This window comes from Antrostomus carolinensis, unplaced genomic scaffold (genome assembly GCF_000700745.2).
Source record: "Antrostomus carolinensis isolate BGI_N321 unplaced genomic scaffold, ASM70074v2 scaffold17888, whole genome shotgun sequence".
NCBI lineage: Eukaryota > Metazoa > Chordata > Aves > Caprimulgiformes > Caprimulgidae > Antrostomus > Antrostomus carolinensis.
The window spans coordinates 21,448-43,213 of NW_010335173.1; the positions used below are offsets into that span (position 1 = coordinate 21,448).

General features: G+C 34.5%; 1 protein-coding gene across 1 annotated transcript in view; it reads right to left on the reverse strand.

Annotated features, from left to right (window-relative positions):
* The window catches only part of IRAG1 (inositol 1,4,5-triphosphate receptor associated 1), a 33,518-nt gene that overhangs the window by 2,904 nt on the left and 8,848 nt on the right, over positions 1-21,766 (reverse strand). The window contains exons 4-17 of the mRNA XM_010174464.1: positions 20,448-20,621; positions 19,357-19,434; positions 18,872-18,921; positions 18,443-18,484; positions 16,713-17,303; positions 14,878-14,956; positions 11,845-11,965; positions 9,841-9,871; positions 8,600-8,740; positions 6,947-7,078; positions 6,070-6,211; positions 5,527-5,576; positions 3,619-3,726; positions 2,401-2,468 (exon numbers count right to left, since the gene is read on the reverse strand). Coding sequence (XP_010172766.1) covers positions 2,401-2,468; positions 3,619-3,726; positions 5,527-5,576; positions 6,070-6,211; positions 6,947-7,078; positions 8,600-8,740; positions 9,841-9,871; positions 11,845-11,965; positions 14,878-14,956; positions 16,713-17,303; positions 18,443-18,484; positions 18,872-18,921; positions 19,357-19,434; positions 20,448-20,621 — 1,807 coding nt within the window. The remainder of the gene's footprint in view (positions 1-2,400; positions 2,469-3,618; positions 3,727-5,526; positions 5,577-6,069; positions 6,212-6,946; positions 7,079-8,599; positions 8,741-9,840; positions 9,872-11,844; positions 11,966-14,877; positions 14,957-16,712; positions 17,304-18,442; positions 18,485-18,871; positions 18,922-19,356; positions 19,435-20,447; positions 20,622-21,766) is intronic.

A 21,766-nucleotide genomic window follows, 5' to 3' on the forward strand; every position in this document is an offset into this window, starting at 1 on the left:
CACATAGGTTAAAAAAAAAAAATACAAACACATACATAGCTTTTGTTACTAAAACTTTTATTAGGTAAAAGCTTTGAGCATTTAGCCTAAAGATAAGCCATTACCTATTGTTCTCTTTCTGCAGGGCTCACCTGTCCTTATTTAAGTCTGTGATAAAGAGTTTAAGTGATTCAGACATAACTTAGCAAGTCCATCAAAGTCAAGGTTTAATAAGCTCAACGATGGATCCCATTTCAACTTCCAGAATCTAAGCATTTTTGTAGGCCTTATTTTTCTGGTGCTAAAATCAATGGTAGGATAATTCATCCAGATTGCCACCATCTGTGGGCAATAAATTTTCCCTCAAGAAGTCATCTTAACAGTAGATGTTAATTTCACTTGGACTTTAAACACATCATGAGTATAAGCTTGAAGTGCTTAAAAATACAAAACTGCTGAACTATGTAATTTTACACGACTAGAGCAGCTGGCCCATGCATACATACTTATGCTCAAACTTGAAATTCAAGTTCTACTTCTGTTACTTGATAACATGATTTGTTTTCTTAAGATTCAGCAAGAAATATTGATAAGGTTTTTCTTTTTCCCTTTTTTTTTTTTCCTTCAGAATTTCAGTACAGTTTCAAAAGATGGTCTAAATCTTGCAGAGGTCTGTTGAACTGTAAAAACTAGTACCATAGTTCACCGTTTTTATTTTCCAAATTTTTGCATATTTTCATTGTTGGTAAAGCACAGAGATAAAACAGAGACATAAGATAAATTTTGTCCTGCCTCAGCACTAATCTAAAATATGTGAAAATCAATATTCTGTACTGATGCAAGAGCTTAATATTTTAAAGCTTTTAATTTCAATGCTTAAAGAATCCTAACAAACTTTAATTTAAATTAGTATCACAGATATTTTAAACAGATATTGTGAACAGTCTAAATGACGAACATAGTAGCAGTAGTAGTAACACCACCAACAAAAATCAAGCAACTTCCTTAAAATGTGCAACATTTCCTGAAATAAATATTTGGAAAGGTGCCTGACAATTTTTTTTGTTTGTTTGTTTTCTAGGCTGATTATACATATGAATAAAGTATATACACACACAGGTTTGCAAATGCAACAGTACCTGTACCCATAGTGGTAACTGTTTACAAAGATCTTGCAGAACAGCTTGAGTGTGCCTTTTGTTCACATCCCAGTCTCACAGGTTTTCATCACAGGTTGCCCATCTTTGTATTCTGTTACTGAAGAAGCTTTACATTTCAAAAACTTGTATGAAATTAAATTATGTGTCTACATTAATTTCAACTGCAAGAAATTAAAAGTTCTTTCCAGGAATGTGTAGATGCACATGCTTCCCAGCAGAGTAATTCTTTGCTTTTCTTGTCTGTATATCTATTATTTTGCTCCAAAAGTAGTACCATTTAAACCCATGGAATGGCTCATGGAATTATTATAGAAAATGGATAACAACAGCACACCTTAATTCAGCCAGGACTTCTACACTAATGGTTAAGTCATACAGAGTCAAAAGGGCAAACGTTTTAATGAAAATAATTTCTGCAATTTACGGGTACTAGAAAAATATAGATATTGAGGTATTTGCTCGTTACCAGGCTGAAAGAAAAATCTCCTCTTTCATATCTCTATTTTTTCATTTTAAAATGCAAACTTCCCTGGCTGTTATAACTAAAATGTCAGGTTATTAAAACTAAAATCTCAAATCTAATGCTTTAATTTTGCTGAATGTTCAAATAATTTTAAACTAAAAAAAAATTACTACTCAATTTAGTCACAGTTTTGACTTCTGTAAAATTTTTGTTATATAATATTATGTTAAATTATACTTTTGAATATCATTTATTCATATAAACTTAAAAACCTACATGACACTGGATATCATAGCATTTCAAAATATGATTTTTACCAGCTGGCCACATATTGAAAAGGCAAGGGCAGAAACCAAACTTTTTATTACTGGGATAGTCAAGTTGCTTACAGCCAACTTTAAATACAGCATTAATTTGTTCCAGGAAATATATTTAAAACAAACAAACAAGCCACATGCATTGCATGTAATAGTCTTAGTTTTGTCACGTTCTGAAGGCAGGTCTACTCAAAAGTGTAAATGTATAATCTTCTACTGCAATTTTACTTGATGAGTTCCAATGATCATAGCGGGCTCGACTGGTTCTGAGGCACTTTGAATTCTTTGAACATGAAAAGAACAATGATGGTGACATAGTAAAATAAAGTTACCAGATTGTGAAACAACCTAAGCCAATATTATGTCACTGATTTCAGTACCTTATGCCTTGGTATAACTTCTGTTAGGAAAAAGAGAAATTACACATTTTCATCTCATACTAGGATTTAATAGGTAATGAGATGACCTAGAGAGAACTCACTTTTCTAAAAGTGCTGGCAGAACAGGAGTAGATGTTAGATTGCTCCTTCCATTACTAGGTGATTCAGACTGTAAGTAAAAAAACAGCAATAAAGGTTACATTCATTCATTAATTTCAAATGAGTCTTCAGTAAAATGACAAAGTCAATGTGCTGCTTGGGTTTTTCTTCCCACACCCAGAAGAAAGGTATCTTTAATATGGAACTTCCAAATTATTCCCACTAACCACAGTAAACAATGGACATGCACACTAAGAAGAATTTTCTGTGACATTCCCTTCTACCCTGCTTATTTTCTCTAAAAAAAAAAAAAAAAAAAAGGTCGGTCTTCTTTATATATTGATCACTGAACAGTAAAATTATCATATTGCTTCTCTCTATATTATCCTAGGAACATTGATTTGTTAGCTAAATTTTCCATGGAAAATTTTAAACAAAAATTAATCATAATAATTCATGGTACACAAACACAATTGGTTCCTGAAACAATTGAGTACATAATAACTAAATTGCACAAATAGATTGTTTTCTTAAAACTAGAATGGATTTAGCTTCTCAGCAATATCCCCCATTTAAACAGCCCTAAGTTTTTAACAGAAAACTGTCTAATTTTCAGGTTACCTGCCATCTTAGCTCATCCTGAACAGTCGGTATGTCTTGTAGTTTTCCTCAAAGACTAATTAGATTCAGATTAGATTCTCACTTTATTAAAATTTTATAAACAAAAAGTCAAGGCAAAGGCTGATAGCTCCACTATTCCCCTATCATCACAAAACTTCTAAATTTGTATGACAAACATTTCTGTATGTTAACTACATGTTTTTCTGTTTAGTGAACTTTTTGGCAATGAAGAGAAGCAGTCCAATCATCTTCTATAGATTCTAGTTAAAATTTCTCTCCTACAGTGCAACTATTTTTACTACTTCTTTCCAGTACTCTACTACAGATTAAAAGGCAAATTGCCTCAACTAATGCCTAATGCCTCTGAATCAACAGCTAGCCCTGTTCAGCTCTGTGTCCAAGTGATCATTTATGGATGTAGATTCTGAAGGCAAATGTCCCTTACACAACAGGAATTACCTTTGTCCATCCCTTTCACTAGGATGGAGTCAAACCAAATTAAACCAACGAAAGGCCTTACATTTTTTAGTAACTATGGCTTGGCCCTATGCAAAAGTGGTTTAGACAAGTAGTATTTTTAAATTGTGGGTTTTACTTACCAGGGATGGCATTGAAGGTATAGGTGAAGCTGTTGGTGACTGACCAGGAATATTTAAGGAGTTAAATTTAGGAACAACAGCAACACTGACTCTCCTCCGAGGCATATTCTGTGACAAAAAAACATTTTGTTTTCCATCATACAAGATAGGCTGAAGAACAATTCTACAAGTAAACAGATGTGGCAGAGATGAAGGTTAATGTCCCTTGGGGGAAAGGAGAGTTGGGAGCAAAATTAAGATAAACGGCTGTTAGGGCTGTAGTTTTCCCCCAAAATTCCTCCAGTACTGTCTGGTATGGCAAGTGCTTAGTGTGAAATGAGGTGTTGTACAGGGATGCTACCCTTTTCCCTCCAGGGAAAGCCCAATCGTGTAAATCACACAACAGATATGTTCTGAGCAGACACTGTTAACTCCTATTAGAGGCTGTTATCTTTGGTTAAGCCAGATGTATAATGATACTGGTGTCACAATGACCAGAAAATAGTGAAACTCTTCTCTTGCCATGTACCCATTATGATATACAGTGCACACTATGATGCAGTACTTATTTCTAAGCCTACAAATATAATTTATGAAGACCATGGAAATTCTTTATATGATAGCTTTACACAATGTATTCTAGCTCAAATATAGATCATATAAGTTTTTGCTGTCACTAGGCAAGTACCCAAATACTTCATCCTATGATATACACGTAGTGAAATCTAGGCTTCCCAGTGAGTAAAAAATCCAAACACATACAGCACCTAACAGCTTCATCTTAGAGCATAACCAAGCACTTCTAAGATTCTGCTCTAAATAACTTTACAGGAAAGGAGTTAAACAAAGGTTTACTAAATATATAGAAGTCACCTACTCCATGATCCTTCTTCTAGACAAAAATGAACTATATCTATTCATTAATGATGGAGATTTATCTAATGTGCTCCTGAAAAACTATACTGGAGAGTCTGCAGCCATGTTGGGCAGTCCATTCTAGTCTTTTGGGTTACACCCCAGCCCCTTTATTATTTGGACTGGTACTTAGCCTTGTTAAATTTCATCTTTTTTTTTAGGACCTCTGTTTCAGCTTATCTGGTTCTTATTCTGAAACTAAGTCTTGCCCTCAGCATTGCTCTGTGCTCTAATTCTTTCCATTCAGCACTCAAAGGTGGCAGGAATAAACTAAAGAACTACAACCTAAGCAAATAAAAATATGAAAAGAAAAAGTAGACTGAATATAGCACCTCTGACCACCAAATTTCATAATGGTCACATTGGGACTTGGCTATCTCAAATCACTAGTTCTTTCAGGAAGTTTTGCAATAAATTTGATCTCCAGCACTTGGGAGGTTTTGCAGAAATGGAACACTCGCTGGCTGTGTTAAAGTTATTAACTAGTCAAGCCAAAACAGTCTGAGATTATCTCGCACTCTGAATGCTTTGGCAAACCAAACAAGATATTCTGATGCTAACTGAAAACTGAGCCCAACTTAAAAATAACTATTTACAACTAAGGTACTCTAAACATGATATAATTCTTAAGATAATGAAAAAAGTATGATCATGGAATCCCTGATCATATAGTAAGTTTTGATACAATGTTCAGCTTCCTCACTGAGGAACTGGAATAAAGCACAGGACCTAAGCCATTCTCTGGAGCACAGGTACATGGCCTGGAATACAATTATTCTTAAATAAATAGGTGCCTCTGTTATTTATAGCTTCACAGCAAGCATTATCATTATCCTACAGTCATTTGTAATTATGTATCCCAAATTACAAAGCATTTGCACTAAATTACGTGAACAATATTGAGAATTTAGCAGCACTGCGTTTTGAATACAGCTTAGAAAATTGAAAGTATGCAGACAAAGAAATTTCACTACACAAAATGTTCACTTTGCTTTCTTTATATTGTAGAAATACCTTTCCAACAGTAAGAGACATGGATCTAGATGAACGAGGTACTCCATCTTCTGCATAAAAACAGTAGATAAAGAACAATCTATAAATAATATTAATAGAGTCCTTGCTTATATTTCAAACTCAGATATAGTATATTTATATAACGTCTGTAGTGACTGCATATTTATCTGCCATACTGTTCTGGTCTCAATTATACCGGCAGAAAAAAAATTAAATAATAATTTTGCCATCATCTGTCATCTAAGATGCAGTTGCATTAAAACTGTGCAAGCTATGCGTATGTGCATAGAAACAAATTAAAATGTCATTGGATCTCATCAGAATTCGGTAAGTGAAGGTGATTTTAAATTACAATACTATAGCACTAAGTAAGGCTTATATTAAATATTTCAGCTGTTTTATCTATAACTTTTTGAAATCTGCTCCAGTAGATCAGATCTTCATGAAGAGATTTCACAATACTTTGCTTTTTATCATAATAGCACCTGACACCTCCCTGTATAGAGGCAAGTCAAACCCTTAATTTTTTTATTTTTTTTTTACCAGATGCACCATAGCTTCTGCTAGAATTCTGATTGGCAAGTTTCTTGAACTCCATTAGTTCAGCATGATCCTTTTCATATGTTCTTTTCAGATTTTCCACATACTGCATCATTACTTCTGTCGCCTTTGACATACGCTTCTCCTAAGGAAGAAAAGAGGGGAATACTCAGGTAACCTCCACACCTCTCAAACAAATCATATGCTCCCTGCCAGGGCTAAATCTGGAATAGTTGTTCTTAAAGAAATATTGGTATCTCCACAATGGAAAATTCTGAAGCTAATTAGAAAACAAATGCACATGCATTCATATATATCCACAGAATATCATAATTTATTTTGTCATATTTATACAGTCTTTCTGTCTGCCTATTATGTGGTATGCATACATTTGTTTTTGAACCCTCAAAGGTCTCAGTCTCTGGCATTAGTTACTTTAGTGGGCAGAGGCAACAGTGTTTACTCTGGGAGGTTATAGCTGTGTTCTCATGCATACTTGCTCTGTTCTTATGACCTTTATAGTTGTCTGATTACGCTATTACCAAAGGCAGGTTACTGAACTAGATCAGCTTTTTGACCTAGAAAAATTTTCTTATTCATGCTGCACCAATTTTAAATACATTTCTTGTGATGCAGCTATAGTTCTGAATAATATATATGCTCCTATTGTACAGATGTTGAATAGCTTCACGAGTAATCTTCTGTTTGAATTTTATTTCCAGATCAAAATAGTGTCTTATCTGACACTACAATAAATGTCTTTAATTTGTAAAAATGGCAAATAAAATTCAAAAGGCTAATATAACCTGTAGCTATGGTTGAAAAAGAGAAAGAGCAAATGTGCAGCCAGGATATATGTTAGACACCAGGATGTTCTTACCTGGCGAACAGCTCCAACCATCTCAGCACGACTAGATAGTCTAGCAGCTAAACGCCGCAGAACAGCAATATCCTCCAATAGCTTCTGGTAAGCTTCTCTGTGTTCATAGTGATGCCATAGGTGAGCTGAAGACTGAAGTGAAAATACATAAGCTTCACTGTCATGTCTTGTCACTTTCAGTTCAGATGAAGTAGCCTGAGCCACAGAAGTGGGTAGACGTGTCTAGGCAGAACTACATATGGACAAATTAGCCCCAGAGGAGTGCCATCGCTACCACCAGAGATAACTTAGTGAGTGCTGCTGCTCTGTTTCAGAATGGTGCTTCACTGCATACTGCAGGCACACTCTCTAAGTAGTTAAAAAGGGATAAGCACATTTGTAATACCTTTCCCTTTGAAATTAATGATGAATCATGCCTACCCACCTATGATCTTTACAAATGCCAAGCTTATTTGAACTAGTATTTACAAATGATTGTCAAAACACAAAGAACATTTTAATTCATTGGGCAAAAGGTGTTAAGAAGGCCACTTATGTTCCTTCAGTTCCATAATACTTCATTTACTTGGAAAACAAGACACTATAGTCTCAAGAATTCCAAATGTAAAGGAGTAATCAAAACCAATATGGCCTGTAAATCAAATGACAATTGCAATTTGTTGACCATTGTTTGTCAATCAATGCACACGTTTATGGACTGAATTAATATCCTCACTTTAATAGCTCAGATTAATACTGAAAAGCACTGAAGCACATAACTTCTTTGAGATTAGTTACCAAAAGCAAGAGTGATGTTTTATTAGCCAAAATCTTAGTGAACACCTCTTCACTGGATGAGATTTCTGTTCACAGGTAAGCCCAATACAATTCAGTTCAGACTTACAGACAGACTGTGATACTGAATGGTTCCTGTATTCTTAAAGTGCATTTTCAGGATGCAGCAGTTTTGGCATTGAGGTTGTCTTAAGTAATTAATCACTGTGTTGCTGCTCACAAAAATTCTCCCTCTGACCAGTTGTGTTGTGCCTTACTTCTCTGCAACCCCTCACTTGTATTACTGCAAGAGTAAGTCAATGCACTGAAATAATCTGTGTGAGAAGAATAACCTCTCCTCCTCCTCCTCTTTTCTCCCCTTTCAAAAGAAGGGAGTGATGTGCAGTAACTCTTTCATAAGCCCATGCTTACCAGACCTGATCACCTGGTTGTCCTGTACATGCCATGTGATGGCACATTATCTGCAGTTAAGAGGCCTTTCAAGTCACAAATCTCAGAACTCAGATCATTTCAGTATCTGACTCAACTGGACACTGCTAAAAAGGTCTTGCCCAGCATGGACCAGTGCTCAAATTGCAGTTCTGGATGCTCATAGCTTGAATTGAACAGCAAATTCATAGTATTTATTCCTGAAATCTGTTACAAGTTGGGCAACATCCTCTATGCATTTCCAGCAATGGTGGTCCACCCTGGTGGGAGAAAACACTCTCTCGTGTAGAGTGTGAGGCAGCATACAGTAAGGAGCTTGTACAGCAGAAAATGAAGTTCTGAGGCTGAACTTACAATATGTATAAGCAAGCACAGCCACACAAATTTCAAATGTGTGTGTACTTTCATGTACACTATAGTTCAGAAGAAGAATTATTGTTGTTTTCTTACCGTAATGGCTGCTTTAAAGTTTTCCAGTTCCTTCTCAGCATTCTCTTCAGTAAGATTTCTCTCTCTCTCTGCTTGGTTAATTCTAGATTCCAAGGTATAACTATCATTTCTAAAGGCCAAGGAAAGTTGTACAAATACATTCTGTTTGGATTAAAAAAGGGATTTTTAAATAAGTGTCACATTAATATAATTCCCAATAGCAACACATGAGTAAGGTATGTTTAACAAACTTTGGTGCTTAAATAAGGATTGAAATAGAAAATTGAAAATATTTTATAAATTATATTGTTTTAAAAAGTCACTTCTCTCTGCTTCCTCTAAAATATGAACAAATGCATTGCTGCCTCTTTTCCTGAATGTTTTTCTGGAAGATCAGTAGAGCAGAAACACAATGAAGGAAGTAGCCTACCAGAAGCATCAGAATCACAATGCATCTGTTTTCTAGCTGGACTTCCTCCAAGGGTCCCCAAGGTTTTTAAACAGATAGTCTGTGCAGAGGAAGTCCAGGGATGAGCTCACCATTAGCATTGTTTTACCTAAAGGATAAACACCTACCACTGAAGCCAGCAAAAGACTGAGTGCTAACATTTTTATTCTCTTGCACTCTGCTTTTAAAGATTGTTTCTTTCTTTACCAGATGCATTATTTGTTAGGATTAATACTTTGCAAAGCACAAAGCAGCAACAGTTCCATTAGATTGGAGCTATGTAAATAAAGATCTTTTTCTTGACTGGTATATGAAAAAAAACCAGAAGAAACAAAGGCAGCAAACTGAAGAGTAACCTACAAAAAATATTATTGGCTTGAACTGAAAAAGTAAAAATTATGTAACTGCAAGATATTACCAAAAACTGCCCCAAGGCTCCTATTGGTAAATAGAAAAAAATGCCATTTAGCTCATTTAGTTTCTGGTCTCAATTAATGTCATTTTTTTAACTACTTAAAGTATATCATGATAATTTCCAAAATGAATGCATATTTTATTAAAAAGAATGCACAAACAAATGTTTTGCTTATTCCTACTCTGAGTCTTTTTACGGTTTATTTTGTCTGGGACAATTCCCATAATTCATAAAATTGTTATTTTCATTGAGCTCAAGATAGCTTTTTTTACTGAGAAATATTTTTTGGAAAAAAAAAAAAGATCCCATTACCTGGTTCTAATAACCACTCTTAGACTTACAGTATCCACTTAAAATTGAGGCATATGTCTAAAACAATGAGTTTAAGAAGACACTTACCTCAACTTCTTTTTCAGTAAGTGGAGGGGAGCTAGAAATAAAAGCCAAAATTTCACATTTTAATCAGTTTTGTCTCTAAAAAAAAAAGTTAGTGTAATATTTAATCATAAAGAAAAACAAAAAGACATCCTACCCTTAAATATTTTATTATTTCTTTTCATTAAACCAGCGTTTAACTAACCCAATTGTGCTTATTTTGGCTAAACGCCATGTTGGGTTTTTTTTAAAAAAAAAAAGCAACTGCACAGTATCACCTGAGTATTGGCAAAAAACACACAAAATTTCTGGCAACTGCAAATACTGCTATCTGCACTACATTGTGCTAATGTGCGAGTAAAAAACCAAGACGGAAATTACCCTTTTGGAGTTGTGAGTGACTTAATACATTAAACTTTGGATTATTATCTTCACCCATTTTCCTTCAGTTAACAGTTGAAACCTCATGAAGTTGATGATCACAGATAATCACAGATGGGCAGAATTCAAAACCCATCTCACTGTATACTGAACTATCTCGTTTTGGCTGCTAACTTTGCTAGAAGTTAGCTAAAAATGATTCTGACACTGACAAAATATGCGTTTGAGTTTTCTACCAAAAGGATGATTACTGACTATACAAAAACTAGAAAAAGTTATGAAAATGCAGTTCATAGAATACCATAAAAGAAATGAGGTAGACAACATTATATTGTAAGATCTCACTTAAAGGCAGTCATTCCATATGTTTGAATTTACACGTTCTTATTCCCGGTAATTGTTCCACAACATCAGAGTGCTATTCAGTTTTATGCAAGTGAACAGACATAAGAAACATCTGAAAGAAATGACAGGAGCTATATATACAAGTTCTACCTGGTGCCAGTGATAGGAGTCATGGTTGACATATATATAATGCATTGTGCAGACATGATACTTTCAGAAAATTCAAATATTATTGTACTATTCATTGCACCATTAATCCCAAATATAGAAATCAACAGTTGTGGCATCAATGAGCCTGATTTTTCTTATTGTGTAGAATTATATTGATACTTAGTGACTAGAAGAAGGGAGGCCAGTATGTCCCCTGTGTTGGAAAACTGTTTTGTGCCTAAAGTAGTAGTTCATATTATTGTTATGAAACTATGGACTTTTGTATCATTTTAAACATAAACCTCCCCCCAAAAAGGAAAATTCCACTTAAATTCTGTCAAGAAAATGTTAAATTTGGATATTAGTAAACTCAAATCAGAACAGAAACTGGTATTTCTAAAGGTCTGAACAAACACCTGGCAGGTATAGTCTATTAGGACTCCACCTCAGAAGAGTATGGACTAGAAGATTCCCTGGCTATAGTTACATTTCATTACAATAGCTCTAGTTTCAAATGATCTCTTGTATGGTGCTGCCCTATGCATCTATAACATGCAGGCATACTGTTTCAGATTGTATAAGAGGGAAAGGAGAAAATCCTGAGCCATAGCAGGTGTTAAGCAACCTGTTGATAAGTGCCTACTTGCACAGCCCAAGATCAGGGAATTTGTGAGCGAGTCCTTCAACTACATTTGCAAAATAAACTCCATTTCCCTGAAAAATCCTCACCTGCAGCAAAACTGCAGAATTCTTACATGCCCAAATTTTACCATTTGAAAGCCTGATTATTTTTCCAGGGGAAAGAAATACTGACATTTTCAACATGAATTTATATCTGCAGTAGCAATCCTGAAAACCCAGGAGGGGATAGACCAGTGGAAAAATCTGTATTAAAATGTACTTGTAGCACAAAAATTAGGTTTCAGACTTTTTATGTAGAACTTACAAACTAATTTTAAAAGTTGGCCAGTTATTGGAAGTCAGTGCAGTCCCCAAAATTTTTCAGAAAATCCATGCTGCACATTGTAAGATGCAGCAATTTCTCTACTTATATGAATCCCCCATGAATGGAACTCCATAAAGGGAGTTCACTGAAAACCATTAGTGTGTCTTTCCCAGGATGATGTCTTTCCACTTCTAATGAGCTTTTACCTTCCTGGAAGTGATTTGTGCACTCGTAGTTTTCGCAGCAATACATCAGAAATGCTGGGCATTACATCAGAGCTATTCTTTGTCTCTTCCTCTTCAGTGGGGGAGGGGAGAGGTGAAGGGCCTAAGGACATTTTCAGATAAAAAATTTTTTATGTTATTTGAAAAGTCATGTATTAACTATAATAGTCAGCATCTCAGAGCATAGAACCTTCTAACATAACAGTGTCCTTTTTAAAGTCAATGAGGTTTTCACACCAACTCTACTGGGAACAAAAGTGAACAACAAGAAAAAGTTTTCCATCCCTTCATGCGGAATGTTACTTCCTTTACTGCATATGGTGATACATCACTTGTCTCTCCTTTACTGCTAAATCTCCCGTCTTAATTTCAAGTGGTGGCAACAAAAGTAATCAGTACAATTGTCATCCTCTGTATAGAAAGACAGAAGTACTATGTGCTCTGACAATCTCTAATGCACTGAAAAATAATTATTGTTTTAGTATGTTTCCTAAAATTCAAACTGAACCTAAATTCATTGCTGGAACATCTAACCTAACATTTCACATTTGTGCTTTACCAGTACAGTTACATAATTTCTGGAATATTTTAGCTTAGATTTTGTAATAGAGTACCATCATTTTCTAAGGCTCTAAATGCCACCTGCCAAGATGAAGTCTATTCTCACGTACTATAATATAGATTTTGTGCACCATTTATGGTGATGAATCTACAACATGTACTTGTTTGCACTGAATGTTCATTGAAACAGGATATAAATGTTATAATTGCACTTTCTACTTCTGTCACTTTCACAACGACCAAAATATGGCTCAAACTTTTTTTTAATTCATGTTATGTAGTGTTTTTATTCTTCTTTTGTTTAATCACATATATAATAATTCCCTTTTCTTCTTCTATCTTGCCAGGATTTAATGAAGGACTCTCCTGCAGGAAAGTCAGGTTCTCCAATCTGAATCCCAAGCTTGGGAAGATATCTTTGTACAGCTCTCCTGTTCATTTAGCGTAACAGAAAGATTCTTAGACTTGGAAAACAAACAGTGTGCAAAAGCTCCAATTTTGTAAATGTGGAGAACATTAACATCAAAGACGGAAAATAATGGGAGATTCTTTCTAGTAACGTTTTAATCATAGAATCATAGAATCACAGAATGGTTTGGATTGGAAGGGAATTGTGCATTGCCTTTATATTTGAAAATGACAGTATTTACTGTCATTTTCATTTCATTTTCCTGTGCATTGCCTTTATATTTGAAAATGACAGTATTTACTTAAGAACAGTCATGCATATCCCCATAAAAAGCCAGCCTGACATCACAATGTCTCCAGTCTAATATAACTTATCTAAACTTCTGTAGATGCAAAGTTGTGTTTACTAAGATGATCACAATAACTTGGCATTGATAGCAAAACATGATGGAGCCAGTATATTTGATTCATAACAGTAATAATGAAGTAGCTGGTTATTTCCTATTGTTTAAGCAAAATTACTACTCCAGTGAAAAAGCACAAGGAGGCTTTTATGACAATGTAAGGAAGTAAGTCTCCCTAACAAATGAACTAAGAATTTGACCCTTCACTTGTTTACCCCACTGAGGACAAGGAGTTGACTCTTAATGTTCTGGCTATCATTTACATAAGTTAGTAGACTTGAAAAAGCTCGTGACACTCATGAGATCTTGGTTGAAAAGCTGGATAAAATAATGCTTAGCTTTTCATAAAGTTTTCCTCAAAAGTTTCAAATCTGCCAAAATTAGATAACAGGCTGGTAAAACAGCAACTATTTTACACTTTCAAACAGAGCCTGCTAAATAATTCCTAGGAAACTATATATTAGCAGTGACAGGAATAATATTACCATATCTAAGAATCCAAAGATATAATCAACTACATACAGAAAGAGGACAAGAAGTCTCTTTTAATCTTGTTTCATTCAGACTGAAGATGAATCTGTTTCCAGAGATAACAAGAAATGTAATATCTCAGCCATCTCCCTGTATAACAGAAACTTTAAGGCCTTATGAAACAGTCCCAAAGTAAATATATGAATTAGCAAAATGAACAGTATTAGGAGAAATGGAAATTGTCTTTGGATCAAATCTTGGACAATCAGTTTCAGCTCCTTTCACATTAACCATGTCCACTTCAGTTAATGTGGCCCTAAAAGCATCCTGAACAAGTTCTGATTTAACTACTTCCAAACACAAATTCACAGTTTTGGTTTAAATATTTTCAAGTAATCACACAGCACTACTGCTACTTAGTTCTTCCAGTTGTTGAATTGTCCTCAGGATTATATCTTTGGTCTTTATTTCTATTCTGAATCTTTTTAGATGAAGCCTATAGGCATCAAATCTCATTTGCTTTTGTTAGATTGGAAAATAATTTGGTGCCAGATTTCTGTTTCCTCAAATATGTAGACTTTTAAGCCTTTTCCTTATTAAAAAAAAAATCACACAAATTGAGCTAAAAACCCCCCCACTTATTGTAAGACTTATTTTTCCAATCATTCAATCACATTTATGTCTCTTCTCTGGCCTTACTCTTACCTATCCACATCGATGTAGAACTGAGGACCAGAAAATAACATCCCATTTCAATATTTGCCACACATATACTAAAATAAAAAAGCAGGAATAAAGCATTCCATCTCTTATTTATACTTTTAAGGATCAAATTCACCCTGATGGTCACATCCATTCAATCCATCACTGCTGAAACTTTTTTTTTTTTTTTTTAGAAAATCACTGAAACTTGAGACAGTCCTCTATCTATTAAGTACAAGCTAGACTCTGCTCCAGGTATGCATGTTTTCATTTGGTTGTAATAATACCTACAGTACCTTGGCTCAGATTATCAAGAAATTCAGGTACTTCCATTATTGGTCTCCTCCATGACTGCTTCATTACAACTACTATTGCATTTGAAAAAAAAAATACCTTTTTTTCCCCCCTCCATATTAGACAATTATAAAAATCAGTGTCTACCAAACAAACACTCCTTATGATACTGCACCTTTTTCCTGTTCAGCTGCTTCACTAAGTTCAGGAAGCTTAAGTCCAACTAAATTTTGATTTCTCATCAAAATATGCTCCTGTTAAGAAAAACAGTAACATTTCTAAGTAATTTAACTACAACTCTCAATTTAAATATCCCTGTCATGTGAACACTAAATAGAACATTCACTTCAGTTAATAAACATAATGGAGATATTTATAATGTTATAGTCAGATGCTACATTGCATGGATGCATGTACATTCTCACACACACACACTCTTAAATATTACATAATTCAAATTTCATACATGCATTATTTAGAAAAATTCCTGGTCATGCAAACAGAGATTTGCAACATGTCCCTTACTCAAGTAGAAAAACTGAGTTTTGGTAAATTAGAGTTTTATTAAGTGAGAGCAAAAAAAGCAATTTTTGATATAGCCATAGTAATGAGTAACTAACCCAGAAAGGAGAGAAAATTCAGAAAACCAGAAATATGAAACTTTGCCACTTTGATTTATTCAGATTTTTTCACACCAAAGCGTGCTATGCTACAGCTGCAAGTTAATACTTCACAGTTACTGAACAGCGATGTATTCCTTCTATTTCTTACAGGTCAGGAAGAATGTATTCAAGATTTAAACCTTGTTATCTTATTTCTCCTTCTATCATCTTCTCATTTTCTATTTTCATACCTTTAAATATATTTAAAATTCATAAACACCTGCTTTTGTTTATAATTAGGCAATTCCTACTGGAGACAGAGTTCCAAACTCACTTAACTGAAATTAGGAATTGTAAGTCTCGCCATCTTCTACCTGCCTTTGCTCTCAGAGACACCCAGTTTTAAAACTCTGGACACTTTAAGGCATTTTCTGATGGTGTTCAATAAGCAAAAAATCATACCAAAACAATTTCCTGTCCCCTGAGATCTTACAAATGTTATTCCAAAGGCTAGTATTGAATGACAGAACTACTGCTCTTAGAAGGGAGAATACCAACCAACACAGGACTCAAAAAAACTCAGCTGAACAAAGTAGAAGTGATTTTTAAATACAAAGAAAGTTTACAAATAGTGTATGATACGCAGAGGCTTGTAAGCCCTTAAACAAGAGCACAGTAACGGTCTCCAAACTTCAGTTAAAGATTTCTGCTTATATGCAAGTCTCAGCCCACTCATACAGAAATAAGTCAATTAGTAAATTGTGAGAGCCTGTGGATCTGAGGACAACTCTGAAGGAGCAGAAAAATCATAGTACAGGGAAGCAAAAGAAGTGAAAGAGCATAAATTATTATTTTAAAGAGAATGTTGTTACATACCGAGGAAGGAAAGACTCTTCAGATCTAAAATTCTCTTTAGAAATCAAAATAGATCATTTTAGTCCTAAGTATGTTTTACAAATGACATGATTGTTAACCAACTGCTTCCCGTTAATAAGTCACATAAATGATGCAAATATAAGATATATTGTGTTTTCGACTCACCTTTCTGTCACAATAAAAGCAATTAGTACTTCCTTTACATCAGTATTACATTTTTTTTCTGGGGGACAAAACTTGCATGTGCAGGAGCACGTGTATACATGCATATTGAAGACACCACAGTGCAGTTGATGCATATTTGAAGAGAACTAACACATAGAATAATTCCATGGAATTTAAGTTACAGGTCACAGTTTACAAAATTGCAAAGGAAAAACATGATACAATTCTATATTGATTTTGCTGAAACTTTTTCCATTATATTATGGTATGCTTATTGTAAGGATAAAAATAATGCTAAGCAAGTTGAAAGTTTAGTAAGATATGAAAATAACTTTAAAACAGGACACAACTGAAGTCTAGGACTCACCTCTCTGAGCTTTGTCAATTTCTGCATTCGAACTGGTTGAACTTGGATTTGAAGATCTTTGAATGCTTTTAATTGACTGCTAGATTTATTACCAACAAAGCTTTTCTCTTCCTCAGATGGTAATTTTAAAGGTGTTTTATCTTTCTGTCCAGGATCCAAGCTATCCCATGATACAGCCCGTAGCAGAGGAGGACGCAGTCCGCACAGTTTAAATTCTGGTTTACATGAAACTTTATGGTCCCTCACTTCTGGAATAGGAAATTTTAGCTTTGAATCTATATTTCCTACTCCTGGTCCTGGTAAATGGGTTCTTAAAGGAACATCATTTTCTTTTGCTTTCTTGAGGAATGATTTTCCAAATTCATTTTCACAAACATTCATGCAAGCGTTCAGAGACATTCTGCCACCATCAGTACCTGAAGGGGAGCATTTAGGTAAAGTATCCATACGTTTATGTGGATCAAAGTTTTCTTTTTGTTCTGAGAGCTTCTCTTTGGAGTTTTCAAAACCAGCAGAACGAGGAACCAATCTTCCCTGAGAAATCTTTCTTTGATCATTCTGCTTTCGATCAATTAATCCTTTTGCAGCATTCTGAAAGTAAAGGGACATGCATAAAACAGAGAAACAAGTGCAGATTTCTCTTTTCCCTTGCCTGAAGATGGATTTTCACTATAAAAAGTCATTTCGTTTTCAGTGAAATTTGCTTTTAAACACGTGCTGTTGACAAAAGAGATTTTAAAAACTAACTTGAAAGAACACTGAATTGGGAATCTCTTCTCTGGACTTTTAAGATAACAACTGCCCGGTCTATTATAGCAATCCTCATATAGCCAAGTTTCTCACCATCTTAATGTAAGGGGTGTCTGAATACATGCCTTTAACCCTGTAACTTATAGCACTGTTACTTTCCTTTGATTGTCTTCTTTTAGTCCCTCACTTCCCAAGGGAAAAAACAATCGGCTTGTATACAAAGTTAAAGTACATATTGTAATTTTTCTCTTCTTCCTTTGTGTGCATTACCATAGATTATAATTTGATTGCAGTCTCTACAAGAAAACTGGCAAAAGAATGTGTGCCTATACCTTGGTTACTTTTGTACAGAATCTGTATTTTGTCTAATGGCACCTGTGTCAGCAATTTAAGGCAACCAATGTACAATCTAACTGCGGGCTCTGCCTTAGACGTGTTGCTGCTCATCTCCTTTGTAGTTACTGCTTCAAAATTCTGCTGCCATACTGGTTTTTGTAAGTATAGCCTAATCCACTCACAGCAAAATCTCTTCAAAGGACCATCTGATATTACCTAATACAAGCTAGGAAGCACTCATATAAACTGCTCCACCAATAGTTTCGTAGTAACATCCCATCAATGGTATAAGACAAAAGGTACAGTAACTTCTTCCACTGAAACAAAGGGGTCTGAAAGAGTATGTCTGTCTAAAACACCAGCATACATCAAAGTGGCTATAGGAGATATTTCAACTTTACTTATGAAGTTATTTATTGTACTGATTTTAATTGAGCTAGAGCAGAGTGCATGATAGGATATAAAGGCTAGCTGTGGCCCTTTGTCCTGCACTACAGTTCCGGGTGCTTCACAATTTCTTCGAGCACTATCATTTTTCTTTTCACTCGGTGAACAGTCTTTTAGCCTTTTTAGTCACATGAATAAATCACATATGTGCTAAGACAAACAGGTAGGTTTTGTACAACACAGTGTGAAACACTTACCTCTGCAGTTTGCCTGTCATCCTCTTTCACAGTTCTGTTATTCTAGCAAAAAAGGAAGAAAAAAGTTGCTTTACAAGGTCATCTTTCACATCTATGCTGCAAGTGTTAGATACAGATATTAATGGATGAACTTTGAAACTTTGCTTGTCACATTTATTTACGAAGTAATTTTAGGGATTAATTTTTTCCATAAATTAGGATTACATTAGATCTTTTTTTCATTTTCTACACTTAACAGATCTCTATGATCCTTCAGCACTCGTTACTTCATGGATTTTTTTCTTTAGAATTAACATTTATTAGTCTCTCACTCTGCAGAAGAAACACATCAATAATCTAACCTTGTTATAAAAAATGGTATTGAAAACATAGTGTAATACAGCACTGTAATAACCAGGATACTGTGCAGACTATTCAGCCCTTTCTTACCTGCCCTGGAGACAGTGACTCGACGCTAGTGGTTGTGCATGAATCAGACCCTAGAAAGACACACACATAGTTAGGGCATATCCTGATGTTTTGCTCAAAATTTTTACTACTACAGCATTAGCAAACACATACATGCACAATTCCATGTAATACATTAAGGACAAAATTTAAATGTGGAAAATACTATTTAAAAGAGGAAAAAAAATTATCTAAAATATAGCAAGTGAAAGATCATTAAAGTTTTTGAAAACTCCATTATCAAAGAGAACTTAAAAAATGAGAACATGTAACCCAGCAGCAACACAGCAATAAAAATATAATACAAAAAATATACATATAAATATATATTGTGGACATTCATGAGCTTTGTCACATTCAGGAGGAGATGCTTGAATCTCCAGATTTTTACTTCTCAAGAGATATTTAAAAATACATTTTTGGTGAGCTTTAAAGTTAAAAAATTAAGCCTGTATAGGTCATTTTACCTGATGGAACTGGAAGAGTGAGAGAGTTGCTCCGAGATGTTACTGGTGAAACTTTAGGACTAAGTGTAGGAGAAACTGCTTCATTCAAACAAAGACAAAACCAAAAAAAGATAATTTTACTTTACAGGTTTGTAGTTTCTGAATTTTTAAAATTCAGATAAGATTAAAACATTAATCTCTCAGTTGTCAGTCATGTTTATCCAGAACCTGACAAGTCATTTTAATTACCAAGGTGTACTTAGCAACTAGGAATTTAGAGGAGTTTTTATCCTGTATACCTGACAAACTAATACAATTCCATTGATACATAGAATCCTTATTCTCCTCAGTTTTCTGATACCATAAGCACGGCAGAGAAAATAGACACAAGAGAAAGATTCACAAGGAATTTAGGAAAAAAAAAAAAAAAAGAAAAGGAACATTTAATTTTAAAAAATATAATAATTTTTTTCCCCTCAAAGTGTCAAGCCAATTTTAAGAAAGAACTTTGCTTTAAATTGCCATTTCAAAGCTAAATTAAAGTCCTTCATGATAAAATGGCATTTGGTCCTAGTTTTCACACACTTCATATGAGGGGAAAAAAATTATTTCAATTTACATTCTAGAACAAAACATTTTCTTCTACTGTTTTTAAAGAAGGATCTGGTCCATTTAGTTTATGACTGTGTTCATAGTAGAAGTCTGTAATTACATCTGGGGCAGGAATGTTTTTTCAGCAGTATAAATCTTGCAATTAAAATTTCATCTTATGTACAATAGGAACTTTAAGAAGAAAATCTTTACAAATAGAAATTTGTGACCATTTTTTAGATTCCAATAGAAATACTTCATGTTTTCCTGCTACAATATTTGCAGTGTGTCTTTCAGGCATTTAAAAACTTTACACAATTTTCCAGTATTACATCTGAATATAGAGATTAGTCATTTCTGTTTTATATGGAATTGTGAGGAGAGGCAGAGGGATTCTGACCTTCGAATTAATGAAGTGTACATATACAATAGCAATGTATGCATTACAGTAGATACTCCTTTATGCCTTTGCAGATCTTTGAAGTAGAATATAAAATCTTGTTTTCAGAATCTGCACCTACCTGTAGGTGACTCTGGAAGGCTGCTTCTTGACTTTCTGCCTCTGCGCATTAGAAACCTCTCGCTCACCTTCTTTGCTTCTTCTAGTAATTCAAGGTTTTTCTTTTTGTCTTCCTCTGATATTTTGACATCTGGTAGCTGATCATTTACCAGATCAATCACATGACCACTGTTATCTGGGTAGAAAACATCAGAATTAGAGCTCGTATTTCCAGATAGATTGTGGCATTTCAGAGCAACAAGTACAAAACATCTATAAATTTAGCTTTGAGCTTTCATTTAACAAACGTTCATGTCTGCTCATTTCTACTGTATTCTCAAGTCTACAGCAAGTCCTCAAAAACACAGATAACCCAGTCAGATTAAATAACTATGATCAAAGATGCCCTGGTATGTGAAACTGGCTTTTCCAGCTGTGTCCCCAATACAGTTTTTCTAATTTATCAGTAAAAGTGGCATTAGATTAATCTAAACTAGCAGTCACAACTTTTCTGTCCCAGACTGAGTTTTTTTGGTGGATTTTGTATGTTCAGTTTTTCAAGGCTAAAGTCTCACAAACTCACCTAGCAAAGATTTATGCACAGTAGTTTTAACTTCCCTCTATTAGGGAAGAGGGAACTTATAACTGTTTTGCAATAAGAGCAAGTTTCTGAAGAACAGCTTGGGTGAGAGGGAGGGAAGACATCAGGTAATAAGAGAAATATTTTTAAATTTCACAAGGGTGATTACAGAACAATCAGTCTTCAGAAAAGCTAAGGACATAGCAATCAGTAAAAACTCAAGGATTTTTAGTTTGCAGGTGTGGGGTTGTCTGGGGTTTTTTTAGGGGGGGGTGAACAACTGAGCTTCTTAATAAGAATATGTAAAGAGGACTTATTAATCAGAGTCCTTAAAAGAAGCTCAATTACTATAAGCAATCTGAGTTGATAAAACAGGATTTTTATCCTGAATGTTTTGAGTATTAGAGAAGTAGCAAGGCTCTGATATTTGCGGATGCTTTAGTAAAGAAAAAAAAATGAAGATGTATCTGTTTCAAGATGCTTAAGAACTAGGTTCTTCAGTGGTAGTGTAAAGGGTGCTTCCCTTTAAAAGCCTCTGGGAATACTGGAATAGTCACCTGATAAGCTTGGTTTTAAGTCTCTCACAAAACCAGTATTTCTTTTAAGGTATGTAATGATCACACGAGTTCATAATTTTACAGAAAGCTGTTTTCATGCACAGGATAAAACCGTGATAATTGGCTCAAATTAAGTTAATGGCTGGGAGAAAGTAACATTGTTGTAAGATAAAAATAATTCTTAAAATTTATTCTGAATTTCTG